Source organism: Sander vitreus, chromosome 13 (assembly GCF_031162955.1).
Source record: "Sander vitreus isolate 19-12246 chromosome 13, sanVit1, whole genome shotgun sequence".
Classification (NCBI taxonomy): Eukaryota; Metazoa; Chordata; class Actinopteri; order Perciformes; family Percidae; genus Sander; species Sander vitreus.
Window position 1 is genome coordinate 17,031,305 of NC_135867.1, and position 26,893 is coordinate 17,058,197.

At 37.8% G+C, this 26,893-nt stretch overlaps 2 protein-coding genes across 2 annotated transcripts in view; both read right to left on the bottom strand.

Annotated features, from left to right (window-relative positions):
- Positions 1 to 7,453, bottom strand: part of LOC144527741 (uncharacterized) — a 19,242-nt gene extending 11,789 nt beyond the window's left edge. Inside the window, exons 1-11 of the mRNA XM_078265970.1 lie at positions 7,208 to 7,453; positions 7,016 to 7,113; positions 6,020 to 6,084; positions 4,419 to 4,493; positions 2,445 to 2,512; positions 1,535 to 2,346; positions 998 to 1,034; positions 876 to 913; positions 671 to 801; positions 503 to 581; positions 214 to 272 (exon numbers count right to left, since the gene is read on the bottom strand). Of these exons, the coding sequence (XP_078122096.1) occupies positions 214 to 272; positions 503 to 581; positions 671 to 801; positions 876 to 913; positions 998 to 1,034; positions 1,535 to 2,346; positions 2,445 to 2,512; positions 4,419 to 4,493; positions 6,020 to 6,084; positions 7,016 to 7,113; positions 7,208 to 7,273 (1,528 nt within the window). The 5' untranslated portion in view covers positions 7,274 to 7,453. The remainder of the gene's footprint in view (positions 1 to 213; positions 273 to 502; positions 582 to 670; positions 802 to 875; positions 914 to 997; positions 1,035 to 1,534; positions 2,347 to 2,444; positions 2,513 to 4,418; positions 4,494 to 6,019; positions 6,085 to 7,015; positions 7,114 to 7,207) is intronic.
- Positions 7,454 to 12,239: 4,786 nt separating this feature from the next.
- On the bottom strand, positions 12,240 to 20,340 carry gabrr3a (gamma-aminobutyric acid type A receptor subunit rho3a). Its single transcript, XM_078266011.1, has 9 exons — positions 20,204 to 20,340; positions 19,391 to 19,503; positions 16,488 to 16,555; positions 16,163 to 16,386; positions 15,138 to 15,220; positions 14,326 to 14,463; positions 13,347 to 13,499; positions 12,664 to 12,857; positions 12,240 to 12,542 (listed from the first exon to the last, which is right to left on the bottom strand). The coding sequence occupies exons 1-9, from the start codon at positions 20,338 to 20,340 to the stop codon at positions 12,240 to 12,242; spliced, it is 1,413 nt and encodes a 470-aa protein (XP_078122137.1).
- Positions 20,341 to 26,893: the final 6,553 nt, after the last annotated feature.

The following is a 26,893-nucleotide window of genomic DNA, read 5'->3' on the forward strand; positions in this document are numbered from 1 at the left end:
TGTTGTAGGTTGTTTTTTTCAGGACTAATCTATTACTTGGCCGGGCGCAGTGACTTGCTTGGACTTCATGTAACGTCTACTTAATAATGTCGCAATGTCTACTTTGACATTGTGGGTTAATGTACATAGATCATTGACAAGGGGGTGAATACTTCCTTTACTTTCTGTGGTTTGAAACTTTGAAGATGTTTGAGGAAAAAGTTCAGAACTCACCTGCACCACAGTGAGTTGAGTTGGGTTGAGGCATCACATATGCAGTCCCCGACTCTTCACTGTTGAAAGATAGCCACAATTGATGTGTGCACCCAACAACCTCATAAAATGTGGAGGCAATTATACAATACATGATCATACTTTATTTACCCGAAACATCAATTCATAAATATTGCTTTAGAAAACATGAAGTAATTTCACTGTGTTTAATTGTTTTTGAATGTTATTTTAATAAATATGTTGGGTGGTTACAAATGGAGAAAAAAAACGTGAATACCAAATATCTTACCATGATGCACCGGTTTGACCTGTATAAATGCAACTGTTTTGCTCTTGCATAGTGTTATTGCACTGATTTTGTAGTGGATCTGTTCAATGACACAAAGGTTTGATTGCATTATGGGAACTTATTAGGTAGGTAATTATGAATTAGAATTTCAGATTATGTAACACTCACTCTTTATATCTGCGGTTTTTCCCACCACATGAATGTCAGTAGAGGTTTGACTGGCTGCACAGAGCGTACTCAGTATACAACATGATGGGACGCGCTGCGTCAGCTGTAGCATCACAGAACAGTTGATGTTTCTGAAGTATAAGGTTGGTGTTAACAACAAATAAATTCTTGTTTTAGTCATTTAAAAATGGTTGATTTCACTTACATTGTTGCAGTCGTTGGGGTGCATGAAACATTAATTCCCTAAAACATAAAAATCAATCTTGATTAGCATGCTCCTTCTATTCACACACTGTGACCCACAGATACATTTAAATGTTAACTTACTTGAAATAGGCCAGTTGATATGTCATTACTGATCGCACTGAAAAATACATTTAGACAAGACTAATGAAAAACAAAGAAGAAATATCATGTTTCCTCTTACAAATCAAAGTTGAATTCATGTTCTTGCTTAATTTACAGTACACCCAGAGACTGTGTTGCTACAGGTTCAATTGTGGGAATCTGGGGATCAATACAAAGTTTATCTTATCTTTGTCTTATCTTAGTATGGACTTTTGAGAAACTGTCAGTAAAATGCACTACTGTAATAATGCAGTTTGGAGTTTACTTTCATTAGGAGTTAACTATTAAAACAGCAAATTACAACAACAAAACAGAAAAGATCCTGCAATGAGTTTTTTGCTCAATCTCTTCCTATCCACAGTGTAAAAAAATAAGCATTTCTATACTAAATAATGAGTAACTTCAACAAAAAACGTTCTCTGGTGAAATACCCATAGTGGTCTTTGCAATCAAAATGGAGCTTCATTCTTTCATTCATTCTTTCGTTCATTTAATAAGAAATTGTTGCATTGATACCTGGTTTGTGTCACACTGTCCCCAATTTTACGAACTATCCTCATTAGGGTTGCTTTAGCTGTAGTTGTGTTGTTGCTCTGTGGCTTTGGGGTTGCTGCAGCTGTAGTTTTGTTGTTGCTCTGTGACGTTGGAGTTGCTGCAGCTGTAGTTGTGTTGTTGCTCTGTGACGTTGTGGTTACTGAAGCTGTAGTTGTGTTGTTGCTCTGTGACGTTGGAGTTGCTGCAGCTGTAGTTGTGTTGTTGCTCTGTGACGTTGTGGTTACTGAAGCTGTAGTTGTGTTGTTGCTCTGTGACGTTGGGGTTGCTGCAGCTGTAGTTGTGTTGTTGCTTTGAAACATTGTGGTTGCTGCAGCTGTAGTTGTGTTGTTGCTCTGTAACGTTGGGGTTGCTGTAGCTGTAGTTGTGTTGTTGCTCTGTAACGTTGGGGTTGCTGTAGCTGTAGTTGTGTTGTTGCTCTGTGACATTGGGGTTGCTGCAGCTGTAGTTGTGTTGTTGCTCTGTAACGTTGGGGTTCCTGAAGCTGTAGTTGTGTCGTTGCTCTGTGACGTTGGGGTTGCTGCAGCTGTAGTTGTGTTGTTGCTCTGTAACGTTGGGGTTCCTGAAGCTGTAGTTGTGTCGTTGCTCTGTGACGTTGGGGTTGCTGCAGCTGTAGTTGTGTTGTTGCTCTGTAACGTTGTTGTTGTTGCTGTCATCATGAGTGTCGTCTCATTTGAAGTGCTTGCAGATGTAGTTTGTGGAGAGGTAGGCGTAGCAGTTGTTCCTTGGTTTGAAGACACGCAGCTCTGCAAATTGTTTTGGAACACCTGACTCAGCTGAGAAAAGCAACATGAGACTCATATTTATTCACAGGATAAAAACATCATGCAGTATTTTAATTAGCAACTAGTCCGTGACCAGTTTTCCTACATACCCAGGCAGTGATTTGTGATTCATTCTTTTGTCCACTGACATCCACGGTGACATTAACTAAGAAGTATACTGTTGTAAGAAAGAAAGACAGAACGTTGATGAGACAGATTTTGAAAATGGTCAAAATCAATGCAGCAGAGATGGAGATATCCTGAGATAATACAGATGATATTATCCGTATCCCAGAACCACAGAGTAGAGGTGGGAATTGCCAGAGGCCCCACGATATGATATTATCATGATGCTTATGTCACTATACAATATTATTGCGATATTGTGCAATATATTGCAATTTATTATTTTATTTTGTCCCCAAAGGAAAACTTTGTCAACATCTGTTTTATCTAAAAATATAATTTATTGTTTTTTATTTTTAGAGTTTGTTCATCTCACTTCACTTTTATTTGACAAAGCAATTGATTTTGTTATTCTAGTACCAAAGAGTTAAATTTGCATGTGCTATTTATATAATAAAAGATCAATACTTGGTATCCGTGTATTGATACAGAATTGCCACGGAAAATATCGCAATACTATGCTGTAACGATTTTTACCCCCACCCCTACCAACAAATCCTCCAAACCATACAACAATAAAGGGTGTTTATTCTTACCCTCTAATATGACCCACAGGAGCATTTCATAAATTAGCTACCCTAGCGGCCCACAGACCCATAGGCAAAATAACTACTTAGTTATGTTTAGATCAAGGTTTGGGTTAAAATTATGGATGTATTATATTAAATGGATACCAGATCCCAAAATGGCGCCTATTCAGTTCAACGCAGTTGCTCTCCTGGCGCATATGCCAAAAAAGGTTCTAAGCTTCTGGTTTTACTTCTGTGATATGCGGCCGACTGAATATGCGCAGTAGTGTTTCTCCAGCTGGCCCTGCCAGTGACTTTCTGCTCGGCCCATAGACTTTACATTGTGGTGACATCAAAGGTTTTTAAATCACCTTTCTTGGCTAAAAGGAAGTTTTTCAAATTTAAAAGTCCATTGATAAAAATTGATTCAGAATAGAAAGAGTCATAACTGACTCTTGTTTGTCTTCGTCGCCTTACTTCCTGCTTTTCTCCCATCATAATTACTACAGCCACTAGAGGGTGCCGCTACCATAAACGTTAATATGAGTAATAATTGCTGCTTGAACAAACAACTTATTGAGGCGTTTTCCAGGAGAGGACATTCTCAATTATAGTTGGTTTCACAGGCTGTACTCTCCATAATTAGTAAACTGATCTTTAAAGGACAATTTTCACATTTTTTTTTGCCTCATATTAGCTTCAGCTGAACTTCACAATGCATTACATTCAATGAGAACCCATCACTTACGTTGAAAATGTCCATAAGTACAAACAGGTACTGTCCATATGGAAATGTCAGTATTGTTTTAAAGAGTTCCCCTTTAATGTTAAAGGTAAAACTGTTCCCCTTTTTGAAGGAGCAGCAGCAGTGTGAGAAGGACAGTTGTGGTTTGTCGGAGGCTGATATGACTGTGATTGGGATGATTCTAGTTATGCAAAATAAGTACACATATTCATAGGCTACTTTACTTTGGTACAATTGAGTTATATTTTCACTTTCAATACTTCCATTTTAGGCTTTACTTTTTCTGAGGCAAATATTGTCTTACTCCAGTACATTCATCCAACAGCTATAGTTAGTTTAGTCAATCAATTACAAAATTAAAATGATGTTTGAGTAATGCATTCCAAATAAAGAACTATTCCTTTTTCTGAATACTTCTTCTCTGCTGCTACTGTATTCCACACCACCGAGTGATGACGATTTATCTCTAGTATGTGACATATTTTGTGTCTTCATTGGATGCCAGAGGGTTGGAGTTGGTTTTCATTTTCAAGAAGAGGCACAACAACAGATGGGTGACACCAGCAGCAGCAGTGTGGGGATAAAAAAAATTACTACTGATATGGCAGTGAGTATGATGATTCAGTTGGCTTTTGCAAGTGTACCTGAAGTCTGTGCATTTGTTGTAGCAATGGAAAGAGGGGAAGGAGCAGCAGAGGTCCAATTACAGGAAGCCTGACCTGTTGGCGGGAAACAAAGAATAATTATTTTCGGCACAGAATGAATGACGGCGGTGATTATTGTGACCTACAGGCCTACAGTGTATTGCTTTATTTTGCTACTCCCCAATGTTTCTAGTTCCAGACAACTTCACTTCCTGCCCTTGTGTGTTTTCCATCTGTGTGATTCGTTCCACCTGTGTCTAATCACCTTCCTTTCCTTGTGTATTTAGTCTTTGTCCTCCCTTTGTCTTTTATCAGTTTATTATCGTTCCTAGTATTAAAGCAGTTTTTTTTCTTGTGTTAGAACTATTGCTTAGTGTTCTTAGTTTCTTTCCTGTCCACTGCCAGCTGGACCTACTGCTGCTCCTGGATTTTGTAAACCTTGAAACTAGTTTCAACAATGTAGGTTTGGATCCAAATGCAGAAGAGATTGATGAGGAAGCAGCACGCAGAGTTCAATGATTCAATCAAGAAAGGCTTACAAAATCCAAAAGCAGCAGTAGGTCCAGCAGACAGGGAACAGGAAACAAGGAACACTAAGCACTAGGAGATAAACTAACACAACAAGGAAAAAACTGCTTCGACACAGGTAACAACGACGAAATACACAAGGAAAGGAGGGTGATTAGACACAGTTGGAACTAATCAGGGTGGTGCACACAATCACACAGGTGGGAAACACACAAGGGCAGAAAGTGATGGAACCTTAGTACCTTAGTACTACCTGGAACAAGAGTACCAAAATAAAACAGGAAACACTAATTACTGTAAAAAACTGAAACATGAAAAACATAACCTTCACATAGAGGGCCGGGACATGAAAACATGCTGTTGACTGATATGTATATAGGTTTGTCTAAAATTTTAAAAGATGTTTCTAGTCTGTTCTTCTTGGCCATATTTTCCACCTTTCTCTACAAAGAAGTTACAGCATTGTGACGTTTTGTGTAGTTAGGAAAGAGACAGCCATCAGAAGAATAACAGGTTATGGGTAAATTAGGAGGGAAATATAACGTGTGTGTGTGTGTGTGTGTGTGTGTGTGTGTGTGTGTGTGTGTGTTTGTGCGTGCATGCACTGAATGACAGGTATGTCAGACATGTCAGACATTGCAGTTTATAAATAGTCAAGGCAAGCCAAAGCAGCTTTATCTGTATAGCACATTTCAGCAACAGGGCAATTCAAAGTGCTTTACATAAAACATTAAAGAGCAGTTAGAAAAAGATTAAAAAAATAAATTAAAACATTAAAGAGCAGGTAAAAATGATTAAAAAAAAAAAGACTGCAGTAGTTCTACTTTTCACTACGATGTAGCCGTCGCTACAAAGCTTAGTTTAATCTTGGTAAACCTTGCTAAATCAGGAACAGTTCACAGTCTGTCTTTTGATAAATATCTGACAAGTTCACAGACGTTGTCTTTCTTATTGACCTAGTTCACAGACTAAATCTGAAATAGGGGTGCAGAGTTGTCAGTACAAAGGTTACCAGATGAAAGACGCTGTCATTTATCTAACAACAACCTGTCATTGCTGATGTCACACCATACCTGCAAATAGGGCGACCAGCAGAAGTATGTGCAACCAGTATAGATGTGAGCCTGGTTTCTTCATTCTGTAATATAACAAATACAACACTTTTCAAATGTTTATATGAAATGAAAATACCTGGTTTTAGCTTTATTGTAGTGACATTTAGCTATTTTGATGCCTACTGTTGAACTACAGTGAGTCATACGAAAAACTAAAGCTAATCACAAGCATATTTTCCCATCACACCCATGCCAATGAATACTGGAGGCCTTTCCCTGTAAATGTGTCATAAAGGTTTTCTCTTTGTTCATTCAATCAATTAACCATATTTACAATGTTCTGAAGAAATTAATAATGCCAAATCAAACACTTGAACGCATTCCTGTGTAGACACACCTTTGAGTATAATCAGTATAGTACAATATACAACAGAGCAAACACATTACCTTCATCACAGCTTAGAGAAATTGCAAACAGTAGTATATAGAGTAGTATTGCACTGTGTAGACAAACATGTTGTCCATGAACAAATGATGACTGTTTGCTCAGGCCAAAGCTTTTCAGAGGTGTTAACATCTGTTCTGAAGCTTACCATGCAGTGATAAAGAAGATTGTGGTAGCAGAATACTTACATTTATAACTCTCTAAACTCTGGTACCTGCTTTTATATATTAATGTATTTAAAAATACCCAAATAAAATGTGAAAGAATGTAATACATGTAATATTATAAGATACATACCAGTATAAATAATATATTTTAGTAGTCACTCATGCAGTATAGCAATACCTGCTATACTGCATGAGTGACTACTAAAAGATATTTAAAAGTGATTAGGTTAGTAGTTTAAATAAAGGAGTAAAGAAGGAATTGATTTAAATATATCTGTGAATAGACAAGCTTGGTAACTAATCCAGATTCAAACCAGATCCAGCTGTGATTACTGAAATACGCTGTGATCCCAAAGAAGAGGAGACACACCACCACCACCACTCTAACCACTACCACTTTACCTGGCAAAGGTGGCGAACATGTACCGACATGAAGATCCATCAGAACAAATGCTGGTAGATTTCATTATTTTTTCATCATTTTCATGGAACATAACTCCCTGTGGGCAAATTCCAACCTTGAAAAAAAAGCCAAACCACAAATATTAGATGTGCATTTTCTTCTCTTAACCCACAGAAATTCGTTGGTTTTACCGCAGTTGGCAGGCTGCTGTGTGAGCTCACTGTGACTTTCTCATTTAAGATCAATAGCTGACACATGTGGCACGCCCCTGAAACCTCAACCTGAAATGGTGGACTGCCTGCATTCACTTTACATTAATCTCGCTCAACAATTGTCCACCTCCTGAACAGAATTTTTTTGATTTTACACCATATCAGAAAAGGCCCACTGTGCTGTGCTATCATCCAAAATGATTGCTGTACACAACTAATGTCCTTGTAGGTTTTTAGAGGGAAGAGATTTATCTTATTCCTTTTTTGTTTGACAGTAAAGGTGCGCCTTGAGGTGTGTCCTAACCGTGTGAGTGTTCTTACTGACAAACAAGTGTTTCCAGGGTAACAATACATTTACTGTTCCGTCAAAAGAAGTTACGCACCAGCATTATTTGTCTGTCATGCTATGCATAAGCTTTTCAAAACTGGAAAAGGGCTTGTCTGTCCACTGTGCTCATTAACAAACAAACAAACACACACACACACACACACACACACACACACACACACACACACACACACACACACACACACACACACACACACACACACACGTTATATTTCCCTACTAATTTACCCATAACCTGTTATTCTTCTGATGGCTGTCTGTTTCTTAACTACACAAAACTTCACAATGCTGTAACTTCTTTGTAGAGTAGTATACAGTTACACCCTGAAGAGTGCACACACACTCACCTGAGATAAATATAGGCCTAGATCATAAATTAAAAACACAAGGAGGAGGCCAAACTGTCAGTGGGAGGGTTCATTAACTAAATAAAGTTATAAATAAGGATAAAATGACAAACAATGCTGGCAGAGGAAGTAAACAAAGGAAACCTGAATTTGTCCTTCATGTCCTGGTAACCCAGAGATTTGTTAATTATGGATTATAAATGATAACTATCTGCAAACCATTAATGATTTGAAAACCGTAATTAGTAGCAACCCTTGTGAGTACACCCTTTTGTATAGTGGTACCAAACAGATTTGATGCTGTACCAGCTTGAGTTTGGTGTAAATGAGATGGAAAGATGGAAAAAGAAGAAAAACAGCTGTAGTTCTCTATATGTACACCCGGGGGAGTCAGGAGGCTAAAGATAATCACAAGCCAAGTTTTTATATCTGTTAGAATCTAGCCTACTTGTACCACAGTTTGAGAACCAGTGTGTTAGATGGTTGGGAACAATAGTGATAGCAGAGTAGATCCAAATAATGTCTTTCTTTCAGTGGCGTCTTTATTCTGTTTGAAGTGAGATGTAAAAGGGTTTAATTGCATTTTCTGTTTAATTTCTGCTGCTGATTATTGTGCATGATGTCCCATACTGCAGCATTCACCTTCATCAGAAGAGATCACCAAGTGCAGTCACACCCTAATAGTTGTATATCTAAAATGGTCCATTGTTAGTAAGACTTGTATAACAGACTTACAGTACATGTATAGACTCCTGTGCAAATACAGTACAAAGGGGCTGAGAAGATATTCATATTATTGAAGCACCACACAGTGGATGTTGTTTGTAATATATATATATATATATATATATATATATATATATATATTGTAACAGTTCTCCAGTTCTCCAGTGGGTAACATTTGGCCAGATATAAGCGTTTCTTCCAGATATAAGCATTTAGATATAAGTGGTTTTAATCTTATGTCTAATTCTTGGCAAGGGAGTGAATATGTTTATTTTTCCTAAAATATTTTCCTTTTCCTTTAAAATGCTTAAAATTAAAAGAAATTGTGAATGGTTAAGTGCTTTTCTCTAAAGACAAACAACAAACTAGAAAGCATCTGTAACAAAAACCACCAATTGATGCACAAAACACACATGGCAGTTGGGCCTGGAACAGAGCAAAGGTCAAGCCTGAATGTTGAACCAGAGCAGTGTGTAGGATTTAGGAGGATCTAAAAGTGGGCTTAGCAGGTTTCCCCCTGCTACCACTCGTTATGCTAAGCTAAGCTAACTAGCTGCTGGCTGTAGCTTCATATTAAGAGATATGGTAGGCCAACAAGAAAGTAAGCATATTTCCCCAAATGTGAAACTATTCTTTTTAAGGGACAGTTCAGGATGTTTAGACCTACAGTGTTACTGATACTTTGCTACAGAATAGATTGAGGTGAAAGAGCTCTGAAAAGAGAGGTCCAGTTTTATTTAGTTATTTTTGCACACATGAATCTGATGCTACCATAAACTAGTCATCATCACACTTTTCTCACTGTTTTCTGTAGGTGTGAAGGTGAACAAAATATTAGACTGTATGTGTAGGTATAAACGTCTAAAATGTTCTTTTTTCAGAAAAACAGTAGAGATTGTTGTGGCATACACTGTATTTAGTTCAAATAAGGAGTTCTCTGATTGTTCCCAAACTGGGTTCAACTCAGACGGGCGGATCTATTGGCAGAAATGGAATACAGTATTCATAAATGTTTTCATTAGTGTATAATCACCTTAAACTGAAGAATCTTTGTGTTTTCGTCAACTTAGAATGAGCCCTTCATATCTGGGCAGTGGGTCCTTTTCCACTGAGTCTGCCCTGTTGCACTGCCATGTGTCTACAGTAGCCCAGACCGGACAAGCAAAACACTGGCTCTAGAGAGGGCATTTCACTTTTTTATGTTACCTGAAGGCCACTCTAGGTTCTGTACACGCTTGGAAGGGGAGGCGTAAGTGGAGAAGTATTCATGCAATTTACAACCTGTCTGCTAGATGCCACTACATCCTACACACTGGTCTTTTAATACCTAATGGTCACTTTTAGCTATATTGTTTTTAATTTATGATGAGACTCCCCCACACACACACACACACACACACACACACACACACACACACACACACACACACACACACACACACACCAGGGCTCTAGTCACATTTCATCACATTATCCATCAATCACCTTTGATTAATCTGACATCCTGCTGGCTTCATGTACCATAGCATATGTTATGCAAGCAGAGTTAACTGACTTAATGGCATGTAATCCCCTCTCTCCATCTTTTCTCCAGGTTGGCTGGTGATTGCTGAGTGAGCACACCTGCGTTCACTCAGCTCCCTGAATAAAGGAGGGAGGAGACCCCACGACTGCCCTTCTCCCCATGTGTTTGCCAGCAGCTGAGCTGTGCTTGTGTTTTTGGTTTTGTGATTCCTGTTGCATATTTTCTTTTTTTATTGTTGATAAATTGCGTAGATAACTTTTCAACAAGTGTCTCGCATCCTTCCTTAGCCCACTTAACATCAAATGTTAATCCCTAATTCCAATTCGGGATTAGAACATATTTGGGGGCTCGTCCGGAATCTGAGGGAGGTGAGGAGATTGTTTGTCGTTTCGTTTTTGTTAAACCGAGAACGTGTTTAAGCATTTCCTGTGGCTGCAGTGGTGAGAATTGGTGGGTGTTAATTGTCTGGTTTTAATTGCCAATTAGAGAAATAGCTTCCTCAGAAGAGTTGGGGCGAGTGATCAGCTGAGCTGTTGCTACATTTCCTTCTAACACTCCTTTTATTATCTTACCTTTCTTGTTTGAGGTAATCCTGGGAAGGGGGATTAATCTCCCGAGCCTGGCACGCCTCAGAAGATATACAAGTGAATTCAGTAGGGTCTTGGGAAGTTTGTGTGTGTGACACTCTGCATAAGAGCTATTACTTGTGTCTGCTGGTTAATGTTGAAACTTACTGTAATTGTATGGGTGTGATACATACAACATACATATGGTATACACAATAAAAAAAACCTACGTAACACCTGATTTACTAATTTCTATTTTACATAAATTAGCATAAAATGTGGTCTTTTTTGTATTGTACACAGTATAGCAAAACCACATAATACATTTTGCACATTAGGGATATTAACATATTACACTGAATATTTCATTACAAACACTGAGATATTTATAGAATAAGCAATATCAAACATCAATTAATCAAAATGTTACAGCATCACAAATGTAGGGTTAAAAGCCTCCAGCACAGGCAAAGGAAAGCTTGCATCTTGATTCACATGCATAAACTGTATATGTCTAATATTGTTGTCTTGCATGCCTGCTGTAATCTTTTTTTATGATTGTGTGTGCATATGTGTCATGCATCTGTTCTATACACAGCATTAATTAGTTGAGAAAACAATCTCACCTCAAGGTCCATTTACTAGCTGTTCTAGAGCTTTTGATCATTAATTGCATGATTATCATAAGCAGATGGAGGTATGGCTTTGATGCTTTAGGTAGGCTATTACATTTTTTCTCAACTGCTGTTTCCAAGGTCAATAATGAACTTTAAATCCTCAGCTTTTAAGCCAACATCAGCAAGTCCTCAATGAATCACATGACTACGTGTATGTGAAAGGAGTCGCTCATTTAACATTCTTTTAGCTCATGTTTCGGTTTTAAGGCTGCACCTTTATTGTTTTGGTTCAGTCTCAGCCGCAGCAGTGGACCATAGATAAAAATTAGCCTTGTAGCTAAATCTGACACATGTACCTAACATTGATGTTGTGTGCTGACTGAGATAAACAAAAAGCAAAATAAAGTGAAGTAAATATTTGTCAGAAAATGTTTAGCTCCACACATACCTTTAAGACCATCCATTTATTTTTCAAGACAATGTACAGTTATACAATTTGATGTTTTGTGTCTAATTAAGAAATATATATATATATATATATATATATATATATATATATATATATATATATATATATATATATATATATATATATTATAAAACAGGCATGCCAAAAACACACGGAAACATCCGCAAAAGTAACCGCCATTCAGTGCAAAGATCTCAGATTTTCTCCAAGTGACAACTGAACACTCCTTGAGTAGAAGACATCATGCAATATATCTACTGTATGCCCATCAGCAGACACTGTGCAAACATGAGGTCATATCCCACAGCAGAACAGTTTTTTACATTATCTTTGCAGCCTGTTGGTGTTACACTGTAGAATGGTGAAAATTGTCAAAAAGGAATACTGTTTATTCTGCTGCATAGTTTATATACTATGCATACATACTCCAATAAATGATGTTGAACAGCAGGTAAGCCAGGGGAAATATGACTCTGGAGTAGGAGTCGATCATGTAGCTGTTGCTCATAATGAAGCTGAGGTTTAGCTTTAAAGGTTCTTTGCGGCGTAGCCTGGTGCCTTCTGTGGGTACGGAGACAGTAGAGTTTCGAGACTGGGTGTTCCTCTCTGTATTTGGGGTGCTGGAGACCTCTGGAAAAGAAGTCAGGTCGATGTCATTGTCATGGAAACAGCCATCGAATGCCATAGCCTGGGTGGCGTTATAGGAGTTGGGGATCTGAAGCAACATAGGAAAAAGAGGAGAGTTCAGATGGTAGGAAATTATTTTCTGCCAGACTAAGATGAGGATTTAAGAAGATGCTATATTCTAGGCCACCTAAAAACTTAATTGGAATGACCTTTGCCCTCTTGAGCTTCTTCATCTCCTCCACTGTGGTGAAATAGTTGACAGCAGCGTACTCAATGACAGACAGGAAGACAAACAGGAAGCTTGCCCACAAGTAGATATCCACGGCTTTGACGTAAGACACCTGTGGCATAGAGGCTGAGACACCAGTGATGATAGTGGACATTGTCAGAACCGTGGTGATACCTAGATACAGAAAGCACCAATAAAACACAAGAGTATTACAAATGTTACCTCACAAATAAGCAATTAGTAAGCAATAGGCATAATGAAATACTCAAGTTGCATGGTAAAAATTCTCCTTTGTACTAATTAAACAAATGAGATAAAACATGTAATTAGTGAGCTTCAGGGGTGCTGGTAGGCAGAGCCAGGCTAAGTGTTTCCCCCTGTTTTCAGCCTTTGTGCTAAACTAAGCTAAACAGCTACTGGCTGCTTCTTCATATTTGGGATAAAAAAAATGAGAGTGGTATCAATCTTTTCTTTAAACTCTCTGTACAGAAGCAAAAAGGCTAATTTCCCAAAATGTCAAAGTATTCCTTTAAATAAAACAGAAAAAACTAAGCGTTGTGATATTTTTGTACCGATTTTAGATAAAAACACAAGTTACATAGTATTTTCTAAATAAATATGTCAACATGTGTTAAAGGCCATATTGACACGTGGTCTCAGTACCCAGAGAGACACGGGCAGGTACGGCCCTCCTGTCTATCCAGAAAGACACCCAGGACAGCATCACCATTAGCATGGTGGGAAAGTACGTCTGAAGCATGAAGAAGAAGATATGCCTCCTGAGAATGAAGTTTATGTAGAGACGATTGTACGAACCTAAAACAGAAATAAATGGACAGAAAGTGGAGGTGGGGCAGGCAGTGTGAGAAGCAGGGCATAATAACAGGGAGGGGCAGCAGACAACAAGACAATCGCTCTGTAAAATGTTGCAAAAAAACACAAGACCAACAGGCAGAACCTAGAACTTAGATGAGAAAGTGATTATTTTCTGGGACAGATCTGTCTAGAGCTGACGTTATATAACAATCTTAGAGCTGATAGGTCCCCAAGATTATTTCACACTAATAAATCTCCCTGGCCCCATTTCTATCTTTCTTTCTCACACTTAAAATGTGACAGTAGAAGCAGGCAGGGTTTCAAAAAGTGGGCTTTGCTGTTTCCCCCTGCTACCACTCATTATGCTAAGCTAAGCTAACTAGCTGCTGGCTGTAGCTTCATATTAAGAGATATGGTAGGCCAACAAGAAAGTAAGCATATTTCCCCAAATGTGAAACTATTCCTTTAAAGGGACAGTTCAGATGTTTAGACATACAGTGTTACTGATACTTTGCTACAGAATAGATTGAGGTGAAAGAGCTCTGAAAAGAGAGGTCCAGTTTTATTTAGTTATTTTTACACACATGAATCTGATGCTACCATAAACTAGTCATCATCACACTTTTTTCACTGTTTTCTGTAGGTGTGAAGGTGAACAAAATATTAGATTGTATGTGTAGGTGTAAATGTCTAAAATGTTCTTTTTTCAGAAAAACAGTAGAGATTGTTGTGGCATACACTGTATTTAGTTCAAATAAGGAGCTCTCTGATTGTTCCCAAACTGGGTTCAACTCAGAGGGGCCCTCAAAGCCCTAACTTCACATACCAGTACTGCTGTAGAAGGCAAGCCCAAAGGAAGGCTGGAAGTCTTCAATAAAAAACTGAGAGAGCACGATCTCGTCAGTCCTTAATGAATCGTTCCCGTTCTTCCAGTAGAGCATTAGGTCGTTCTCATTGTAAGCATCTTTAAGAGAGAAGAGAAGGGGGGCGAGGGGTTGTGACACCTTTACATGTTGGCTCTCATGGATGTTTTTCTCAGAGGAAAGGAGAGGGCGCACAGAAATGGGACTCCTGACTTTACTCTGAGAACAGGATCCATGCTTAAATCTATGTCCAGTAATTATAGAGAAAGAGATCAAGAGAAAGAAGCAGGCCTAAAGACAAAAGATTTCCCACATAGAAAGTAATCAGAATGAAAAACAGAATCCCTAAATCCTGCATCAGACAGAAAAGCACAAGTGTATAATGGACAGAGATTGATCTGATTGAGGATTATGATTTATTTAGTCTAAATGATGGCAATGATTGCTGTGTGTTTATGAAGTATATAATGCATTGGACACTGTGTGTTTCTGCCACATTAGTATATTTAATAGTGTTTTTGACCAGCAGCATGGATACTGTGTAATTTAGTGAGCTCAGCAGTATCACTAGCCAGTGCCTTTAAATCAGTATATCTAAGGTTGTGTGCTTTCCAGCAAAACATGCGAAGCAAGCACATTAGGTAAAGTAGATTTTTGTGCAAATTTATTGCAACAAATTAGACATAAATCTTCTGAAAAACGGCTTTTGATAACCGATATCAATGATATCAGGCATTCGCAAAAAGAAATGTCCCAACTGAAGTTTGATACTCACAGCTCTCTAGCTCCAGAGAGCAATTCTGTGTGTCCAGAGGGAAACTACTGAAGTCCATTGAGCAAAGTGCAGTCACAGTGATCCTAAAACACAGCTTACAGTTAATGAAACACCCACATAAATCAAGCAATTCAGCATTTGCTACTGTGTTTACAGAAAATGTTATATTTATTTTAAGCTGCTTAGGCTACATTAATCTCAGTCAACTAGTAAGACATCAAAAAGGATATAAAGCAACATTACTGAACTGGTGGTAGAGGTGACATGAATTTGTTAATTGACTACTGTGTCTGTGCCTGACACAGCAAACTGTTAGGGATTATGCCATACTGCTGACATCTGTGGCTGAAATGGATAAGATGATCTGAAAGCGTCTCATATTCCTTTCAGGCACTGCTCACTTAACCTTACATTAATATTCTAGTGGATTGTTTTTATATCTTGGTTGATATTTTAGTAATATTTAAATCATGACTCATGGACTTAGATTTATATACACAGGTGCATTGACAGGTGAAGTTAAAGAGAGACAATGTAACCTTTGAAAAGAGAAATAGCACACTCTACCTTTCACAAATATACAGTTGAATTAATATGCAATACAATGCACCATTGCTCATTTGTATATAGGATATATATATATATATATATATATATATATATATATATATACTATATATATATATATATATATATATAATATATATAGGGGATTTGCTGTTACTGCCACACTGCCATGCTAATGTTAGCAAACTGTGTAAATGTACTGCTGCTCTTCTCTACTTTTCCTCCCCTTTTATGCAACATTTTAACATGTCACAGATACACACAATGATGTCTTTAAATCAACTGACTAAACTTTTGGGAAATAAAGTCAAATTCCATGTGCCATTATCCTGCAATTACCATTTGTGGCTATGGTAGGCGCTGTTGCTGTTCATCAAAAGTTAGTCTTGCTTTAATCATTCCTAATTTGATGGTGATCTCTTTATGAGTAATGTAAAGAGAAACTGTTTTTGTTTTACCTGACACTGTAGAGGATATTGCCATCAGGGAAAACCCTCAGCATGATGTTCTCCATGGTTGTGTCATGGATAAAAGAACGCTTGGAGTGTACAAAGAACACGTCAGGAACCCAAATCTTCTTCACAAGACGTGCATCGAAGGTACGACTCTTGTTGTTGCTGGAGGGGAAGGCCAGCCGATCGTCCTGCCAGTAATGCCTCAGGTACAAAGTCATGGTGAAGTCCTGAAAACAAACAAACAACAACACTGGTGCTCAAGCCCAGCAGAGAGAATTAGATATTGTATACTGGTTAGACAAACTGCAGAAACCCTAGTGGCACATACCATGTTCACTTCAGATATGCTGTCAATGCTCTCCACCTGGACATCGATGCCGACAGGAATAGCTGTACCTGCAAAAGGTCAAACGTTGTAATGGATCAGCTTTGAGCAACAGCTGGATCACATGCTCCATGAATCATCTGTCTTCTGCACATCTGCCAGAGATTATATATGTGTAAATCCCACTGCTGAGCTATACAATATAAACTACATTTTACCAACTAACTGACTGCAAAATACTTGAAGGATTTATAGATATATCATAATATTTGACTGGGCACTATAATACTATTACAGTAAAATTACAAAAATTGTATGTTTGTAAAAGATAACTAATCGTTCTGCTTTCAAAATGTGCAACAACATCACTTTATGAGACATATAGATTTATTTTTCATGATTTTGGCTCACTAAAACAACCTACATGGATATAAATATCCCTTGCGTTACGTAGATTACCAAAACACTTATTTGTTCATCAGGTAATGTTCTGTAACTGCTATTTCAATCAGAGTCTGAAGCCTATCCCATCATGCATTGAGACAAACAATCACTGAATCTAACAATCCTATCAGTGGGCCTTTTAGTTCAGTGGAGTAGAGCCACACAAATACTGAGAGAAATTGTCAAAAGGTGTCAGAGCCAGGAAACAAACCAAGGCTTGTTATTGCTATACTGCCTGCGTTGGCCCGATTACTGAAACACTGTAACAAACAGGTTCAACTTAGACTCCAAGCACATATACCAGCACAGCAGTCTGGCTGGATAAACCCAAACATTTGGTCAAGAAACTGAAATATTACAATGCTATTTCAAATACCACTATATTGTACTCCATAAATATCCTATGTAGATTTTTTTTTTGGAAGGTGGTGTTGGGAAAACCTCTAACAGAATCCCCACAACTATGTTGAGGGACACATCTCTTGTGCCACTTACTCTGCACACTAAAGCAGAGTTTGGACTGACAGTAACAGGTTTTATTGTGGTGGCCAGGCTTGTACGCAACTGGAAGAGCCCACATAGGCTAGAGTGTACAGAGTGGCTTAAACTCATGACAGTGAGTGCTGCCTTTGAAAATATGATCGCCATGGTAAATAACGTCCCAAGCAAAACTAGCCAAATGTGGCAAATGTTTACATTAAAGGTGCAACATCTTGGAGAGGGCGCAGGGTACTTGTGGACAGGATGTGTATGTATATATGTACTATATGTATATACTGAATATGTGTATGCATATATGTATATATGCATGTGTATATCTAAGAATTATTGGGGTGTGCCTGCCTTTTAAGTTGGGCATTTTTTTGTATAAAGTTAATATGTTCAAATGAATAAAACCTAAATATAAAAAATTACCTATGTAGAGTATAGCTGGTCCTTAGTCCATAGTCCAGCAGCAGAACACTGTAAACGTATGATGTGTACTGTAAACATCCTGTTCTCTCTGTGCCATTATCTAATGAGGGTTAGCACTCAGAACCATCAGTCTACAATTACAGTAGAGAAGTGAAATGGGGGGGGGGGGGGGGGGGGGATTACATTGGGCAGGTAGGGTCCTAGAGGTAAAGAACTGTTATTTTTATTTTTTATAACGTTAGGTCACTGAGGTTATACTGTAGATAGGCATGAAACTCTCTAATACCAACAAAGAGCGACTGCAGTGAAAGGTCAAAGGTACAATACTGTAAATGCAAACCTGAAGGACTACAAGAAGCAAGGCAGTGGAAAGCAATCCCAACACATTATTTTTGACTGAGCTGGAATTGCATTCATGATTCAGTAACAGCTGAATGGTTGAGTTTAGGAATCAGTCTCATTGACTAAGTGTCTTCAAAAGGTTTGTCAAAAATTACTGCTCCATTAACGCTGTCATTTCTTTAAACAAAATGTGACAGAGAAGAACTAGAGTGCGAGAATCTCAAATGTGCAAAAAGAAAATCATACTGTAGGCACACTGGTACACAGGAAATAAAGGGTTTTACAGTGCAATCAAGCCAACCACCTACACTGATGATTTTGTAAGACCTTGATGATGACATAAGAGTTGACACAGTGACATACATACAGGAGGTCTGTTATAGTCAACTGGTCACAGGACAATGTTTTTGTACGGAATGCATATTTGCTGTGCTTTAAAAAAAAACTGGCTATATGGTACAACTGCTCTTAAAATGCTAAATGACAGTTAAGAGTCACAACTCCTTGGAGGCTTGTACTCAGAGAGGCCTGTTATTTGGAGCGTCTGCTGCATTTACTTTTCAAGAATGGTGTAACCTTACTGAGGATTGAGACAGCCACTCAACTATTTGCTGAACTTGCATCCCTTTCTGACTGGAGAAAAGAAGCCTTCGAGTCAGTCAATGTGAAATTGGAAAAGAAAAACATGCAGTGTCTGACGCACCAGAAAATATTTTTTTAATGTTAAGTTGTTCTGGTATGAATGATTCTGGTACACCATTTACTCGAATTTATAGCAAAAACAAAAACATTAAAACAAAATCCAGTGCTGAGCTTTGAGGCACAGAAAGAATACAAAGTTTGCAGTATATAGATTTGCTGTACATATTCTACAGTCTCAGATATGGAAATTAAAATTAACATTCTAGTTTTTTTTTAATATCCTCTAACATCAGGCTTTCCTTCCCCCCACAAAACCTGTACGCAGTTCAGATTATTTTATCTGTACTACTGTCTGCAGTCATTGTCTCACGCGGCAGACCATCTAGGTCGCTAAAGGTTTTTTTTGGTGGACATAATACCAAAGACAGCACAGTAACCTACAATAACCCTACTGAGTTGCCAGGAAAGCACACAGCCTTTAAAAATGACAAACTAAAATAAAAAGAAAGAAAGAATATTTCTACTGTATACAGAGAGACAAATAGATTAGATTTGTGTCTTACTTCCAAAGCCAGGCCGCATTGCAAAGTCATGGTCTTCAATCCGAAGCAGCTGCTCAGATTTAATTAGCAGAGACTTGGTGCTGTCCAGCTTTTTCATCTTAAGATCCACCCGTCTGAGAACCAAAGAGAAAAATTAACAGCTTAACGTAGAAACTCTTTCTCTGTCTCTATCTGTCTCTTTCGAACACAGACACAGACTTGAAGCAGAACTGACATCTGGTCAAGGGAGTTAGTGATAGTTAATTGGACTTAAGCACTCTGATTGCAACCAAAGGCCTTGGTATTAAGAAAATGAAAGTTCTTTACTGATCTAACACAACTGTAACTGGGTCGGACATATTGTGGGGCCTCACTTGTGTCTCTCTCATGCTTTGACCTTGCACCTGAATTGCTTATTTTTTTGAGAGACCAATCTGTCTGAACTGTCTTCTATAGAACTCCTCATGGCGAGGTTCAAGGGAACCAAAAATTTACTCTTTAATGGTATTATTTTTGTTCATTTTCATTTTCCAATTACTAAGCGATATGTCTAACAATATGTTGACTAAGACTGAATATAATTTTATAATAAAAGAGAAAGTCAGTCTAATGAAATGCACAGATCACCTTACACCTCACATGATATATCACCTGCTGTTACCTTTCCATATTTGTAGGTCCATATTCTTAACCATATTTGTGATGACATTGTAAAGAAGCATACAGAGAAGCCTCCCATAAAGCCAAAAAATAAAGTTGCCAAAGTAAATTTTTACAGCAAAAGCTGCTCCACAACAAAGCAAGGAGTCACACGCATATCCCACTTTGGCTTACCCTCCATGCTTCTGTTTGGTGTTCTCTCCATATTGCTCCTTGTGTCTCCTCTTGTTTGGAAGATGGCTGCTGTTGTGGCTGACGGGCCACAACCAGGCCAAGCACATCAGTCTTAGGGCCAGGAGGACCACTCTCATGGTTAAGCTGGAGCTTGAAAGATGAGAGGAACCCAATCGTTCCTCCCACTGCGTCAGTGCCTCGCCCAGGGAATGCCACAGCTGTCCCCGTCTTCTACTAGCACGTCCATGTCCCAGCAGCACTCATTCTGCCACACCACATACACACCCAGCTACTTCTGCATTATCCTGCTGTTTCATCTTCTCTAACATGGTGAACATCAGTCAGATATCCAATGCAAAGGCATCCCCTGGTTGAGTTTGCTTGCCACTGTGCCATCCCTCCGCTTACGTCTCTTGACAGAACATGTTGCTCCGACTCCCCACTGTCCCCACCCCCTGATTTAAAACCAAATATCAATTTATTCCTATAATAACAAAGGAATACCATTAATTCCTCTCTAATCTTCTTATGTGTGGTTGGTGAAATCTTTCAGTAACCTACAAACTGGAGGCAGCAGAGGGCGGGGAGAGGGATAATACAACTAGCAGTTTCATCATCATTCTGAACAGATAAAAAATAAAAAGCCTGTGGCTTACTTTTATACATTGCAGGATTTTCCCTTGAGTTGCACACTATGGTGATGGGAGGACGGATCCCATCCAGAGGAGACTGATGCAAGCATATGTCTGAGCCACATCTGCAAATGTTGCACTTATGAGCAGATATCATTCACGGCAGAGAATATGATTCCAAAACTGAGGCTCTGAACTGTTTTTCCCCTCATCTAAATTTTAGAAACAAAGGATTACGAATAAAGTCGGTTTTAGTGTTAGTACAATTGCTACTATGATCCCATGCAGAACAACATCAGTCACAACATGGAGTCAGATCATAAACTTAGACATGAAAGGTTTCAACTAAAGGTTGTGTATTGTGTTTTGTCATGTTTGACAATATTCACAAAACTGCACCTTCCTTTGTGATCCAGCATTTAAATCTTGTTAAAGGCCACAGGACCCCCTGCATTATGGGAAAATGGAAAAACTAAAGCAATCCTTAATAATATAATTCAATTCAGTTAAATCACCAAATATACACTGATAAAATATCATACAGTTGATTCAAGTCCTTTCTGAAACAAAAAGAACATTATGACATCTCAAAAAAAGCATTTGTTGCAAGCCTGTTTTAATGAATAATAATCTTTCTATTATTTTGTCCATCTTTGTACGTTACTTCCGTGACAAACTACATGTTTATGATTATGCAGTTTTCTAACCCCATTGTACATGTCACTTCATCACCTCATGATCACATCCATGATGGACACTGTCCCACACAAGCAGCTGGCATTCATTGACAGCACCACAGCAGCTTCTCCCTGGTTAAAAGGAAAGGGGAAAACTGTTTCTTCACCTTCCCCACCCCTGATCATAAGCAACTGCTGCAAGTTTCCAGAGTGACCTGCGTATACATGTGTTGATGTAGCTGATGTTTCTCAAAGGAATTTATTTTAACAATTTTAAAAATGTAAAGGAGACAAACGTTGATACTACTACTACTTCTACTGAGGGCATTGAAAATATCTAATAATTAAAGTATCAAAAAAATTATGGGAAAAAACAATAGGCTCAAGCATGTTTAATGATACTGTATTAAATCATGAATAAAAACCTGGAACAGAGAAAGACATACTTCAGGATCCACGATAAAATCAAAACACAGGTGACAGGACTCCATTGTGGTGGCATGGTGCCTTTAATCTGGGATTAAAGTTGATTGAGGGCAGACATGAGCAATGCTATCTTGAAGAATCATGCACGTGGACCTTGACTCTCTTGTACATGTGACCCTGCAGCTGCTGGACAGCAGGCGGCCATTCACATGTGGAAGTGACATCTCATCGGTGCCCTCTAGATGTCATCAACTGTCAAAATATGTTAACAGCTCTGTAGTGCAGCGGTCTTCAATGTTTTTTAAGCCAAGGACCCCTTAACTGAGAGAGAGACAGAGCAGGGACTCCCTACTACATACATTGTACAAAATTAAGTTGCATAATAAACTGTATCTAGTAACATGTAGGGTGGCCTAAAGCCTTTATACATGCCGTTTTTGCAGATAATATTAAGCTATTAAAATCGCCTAATAATTGTTGGCATGATTTTATAAATCATGTTTTAATGTTAAAACATACCTGTGGCGTAATCCTTAGGATGAACTGTATCTGTGGATGGCTACCTTAGTGACTACAGAACCTTACATATAGGCCAGTAAGCCCATCACCAGTGGGGATTTATATTTGCTAATAATATATTGGATTCATGTTAAGACTTTTCAATTTTTGAAAAAACCTAATAATGCAACACAACACAAAAATTAACAATAATTTGGAGGTCCCCCTGCATTGACTCTGAGGATCCCCTAGGGGTCCCAGACCTCCTGTTAAAGATCCCTGCAGTACTGCATTTGTATTCATGAACAGCCAAATGTATGTAGCCTATGTGTTTATACCAAAGTATCAAAATAACGGCATTATCAAAAACATCAAACTTTTGTAATTTCTTTTTTTTCACCTTCATTTATTGAGGGGTGAGTTTCACTATTTTTTATTTTTTTATGTGAACACCCTGATCACATTCACACTGTTACACATTCACACCTGGAAGCTGTCCAGTACAATCACAGTCTGATCTGTTGGACACTGAGCAACTCCACTGGAGCAGTTGGGATTAGGGAAGGGCAGGCACTGCTTTTCACTTTCCCAAGCCAGATTTATCCTGCCAGTGATTGAACCAAGTAACAGTTACAGTGAACAGTAAAAGTCCTGCATTGAAAATGTTACTTAAGTAAAAGTATGCAAGTATTATCAGGAAAATGTACTTAAAGTATTAAAAGTAAAAGTACTCAATGCAGAAAAATCCTCACATTTTAGAAACTGGAAACAATCAAAACAGTTCTAAGTTTAATTGTCTAATCATTTAAGTTGTACTTGCAGAGCTATATATTGTTAATTAGATGAATTTATAATAAAACATTGTATTTTATAAACTGCATGTGGTTTGTATGCAAATAATCTTAATTTGTAAAGTATCTAGTAGCTAAAACTGTCAGATTAATATAGTTGAGTAAAAAGTACAATATTTCCCTAAAAGACTCAAGTACAGTACAAGTACTTCAAATTTGTACTTAAGTACAGTACTTGAGTGAATGTACTTAGTTACATTCCACCACTGCTGAAACTGGTTTTGAGCCAAATTGAAATCACTAATACATCACTTCCATCCATATTTTTTACTCTGTAATGCCTGCGTAGGGTCACATGGGATTGAGGCCCATCCAGCTGGCGATGAACAAAAGGGAAACATTTATACATAAAACAAGAGGGTGTTTCAATCCTGTTTGAGACAATGTTTAAGTTTACTAAACACTATAATTTTACATCAGGTTAATAGAATTAATGAAATGTTTTGTAACAGTGATACCGTCTAAACTAGTGATATCTTTAGGTTTTGACAAAAGCTTTTGTTCAAAGTGCATATAACATACTAAGCATGTCTTTTTAGGATATAGCCTCTTTAGACAAACGTACTGTGTCTTGTTTAACTTCCTTCATCCTTTCATCCACAATGTTTTCCTCTGCTCAGCAAGTCACTGTTTTCTGTCATTAGAGGATGTGTGATTCACAGGAGCTTCTCCATTCATACTGAACAACATTTCAGACAGCAGAGATGGCATGTACTCATGAATGTGAATATAAAATAATATTACAGTGGGTGTTTTTGTGAACTATTTCAGTAGAGGTGTTGTGTAGTGAAGCATTCACAAGGAGGCTGGTTAAACTTTTACCTGCCTGGTTAATTAGTCTGTGTTTCAAGTGTTAGGAAGGATGTAAATTGGAATCACACAGAAACAGTTCACTGCACCCCAAACACTGTTACAGGATTAACAACTCAGCGCAGGCCGTCTGACATGGCAGAGACACACGGACTAATGATTATGCTGCTTATTATCTTGGAGAAATTGTTATTGACAAACTCAAAAGGTATTGTAACACTCAGCAGCTCTTCCTACAGTTCACATATGAGTGATTTATTCTCAGCAAAGTGAATTAAATAGATAGGATGCTTTAAATAGCTTGCTGTGTACAATATGTTTTGCAGTATGTAAGAAAATGCTTAACTGTTTGGGTGGACTGCCTGAGTTGAGATTTATTTTGGTATCATTATCATTTGTCAGGTAATTTTAAATTTGCAAAATCAAAAGGATTTGATGGTGAAAATGAGTTGAAATTGGAAACATTTCTTCGTAATTCTGGCAAATATTTACAAATCCTAGCAAAAAGCGGAAGGTGAATAAGGTTTTGTTCCATTGAAAAAGCAGTTTCAGGTAAATAATGATACTTGTTTTTGCTGACAGTGTACATGTTACTTCATAAGAGTATGTTTTTCACTGTAGAAAGCATAAAGCTACGATACCCATCCATACACTGATGATATCAATTTACGTAATTATTAATGTTGTAAATGCCAGACAGGCCACAGTAAGAGCACCGCAGTGGATATACACTAGATTTAATTCATATGTCAAGAAGTTAGTGTAATGTATTGTCAGTCGAGTATGTGTTAAAGAATGACACCGGGATTTAAAATCACAGCTGTTGCAGATAACATTAGTTTGCATTGATTTCCACAGCTGCACTGTGTCCTCAGTGCACGTTACCCAGCTGTAACAGCTGCACACATCTGGGGGACTGAGCAATCATTTGGGGTAAAATGTGACTCTGATAAAAAATTTAACTATTTGCAACAAACAGCTCAGATAGTTATTAGACCGAAAAAAACACAGAAACAGAGGACAGAAACTCTTTTGTAAGAATTTTGCATTTCTTGTCATGCTGTTGTGAAATATCAGAAACGGAACCACAATTAAATGGTGCAAAAGTCGAGGATTCCTAATTCTAACACACTGTTGTTTTTGTCGTCGCCGCAGCAGCAGCAGATGTGTCTTTGAGGTCAAATGAAAAAATACTGAAAGCATGAGCAGTGCAGCAGCAGTGACCTGATCACCAACAAAATAATAATAATCACTATATATATATATATATATATATATATATATATATATATATATATATATATATTTATTTTTCTTCTCAGATTTCAGAGTTGGACAGTTATTTTTCTAAACTGTTTGTGAAGTCTGTTGACTACAGACTTTTAAAAATTGCAAATCCAAAACACGACAGATGTGGCTGGGAAAGCCTACAAAAATGCCTACAAGAATGTGTAATTATTAAGGAACTTGATGGTTACTTTTATTGTTTTTGTCATACTGTAGAGAATAAACTTAAAAGACAAATTCTGAAACACAAAATTAAAACATGCAATGTACATGTCTTAAATACAGAATTTTAGATACAAATACAGATAACGTTATTGTCCATTAGATTTGCATAACATGAAAATTTGGCACTGGCATACAGCACAAGACAACACACCATAAACAACAGTACATAGCAATTGTGCATCTTAAAATCCTAAAGTGACAAAGTGGTCTAAATTTGGTTGTTGTAGCAGTACAGTAGAAACAACAGAAATAAAAACAGATAAGTATGAAAAGCAACAGAAATAAATAATAATAGGTAAAATAGACAGAATAGAATGGTAAGAGACAAATTACATGATAAAGTGACAGTGGTGTGATTAATAACTAGTGAGTTGACAGGTCTATGTAAACAGTGTACACCAGACTGATAAGGTTAAGTAATGGAACTTAAGTGTTTGTCTGTAATAATATAATAGAATATAGAAATGTAAACTAATATCACAACAATGCATGATGCTCAGCAGTGTTTAACAATACATACATAAATAAATGTACATTAAATGCAGTCATTACTCACTTATTATATGAAGAGAATCAAGATTTTTGACCCTTTTAACCCAGCAGTTAATTTTTTGATTGAACATTAAAAAATAATCCTAATAATATTATATTTATATATAAGTGTTTTACAGAAAAATGACAAAACTGGAATAAATGTAGCAATATGTTTATTTTGATCAACACAACTCTAAACTGTTAAGTTAGAATGACAAATGTATAAACAATGCAGTGCTCTTGAATCTTAACAGTAGCTTTATCATCTCAAAGTCTTATTACCAGATGCCAACGTCACCTGCATCATCCCTGACGACTGCATCCTGCCCTGTAGCTTCAGACCCACTGGCACTGTGGTGATCCACTGGTACAAGCAGCAAATCCCCGTTCACAGCTACTACTACAACAAGGACCAGTTTGGACTCCAGAACAAGCACTTCAGCGGAAGGACTTGCTTGTTCAACTCCCACATCCCTCACGGCAATGCCTCCCTGCTCCTCAGGAGGGTTAAAGTTCAAGACAAGGGCAGGTACAAATGTTACACGAGCACACGGAAGGGCAATCAGGAGATCTTTGTCAACCTAGAGGTGAAAGGTGAGTACAATTTGACAGCATTGCAGTATTAATAATTTGACCCATTTCACTACTCTTCCATGTTGTTTTTGGTTTTTTTTCTTTGGTCTAAAACTGATGAATACGGCACTGATAAAGCTTTGAGTGGTAAAGCGTCTCCATTCATAAATTACACTC

Bases quoted from the DNA above. Each gene is read 5' to 3' on its own strand.
- gabrr3a (XM_078266011.1), bottom strand. From the start codon at position 20,340: ATGAGAGTGGTCCTCCTGGCCCTAAGACTGATGTGCTTGGCCTGGTTG. The intron at 12,858-13,346 runs GTACTGAGACCA...TTCTGTATCTAG, and splicing joins ACCTGCCCGTGTCTCTCTGG to GTATCACCACGGTTCTGACA. The intron at 12,543-12,663 runs GTCATTCCAATT...ATGTTGCTTCAG, and splicing joins AGAAGCTCAAGAGGGCAAAG to ATCCCCAACTCCTATAACGC.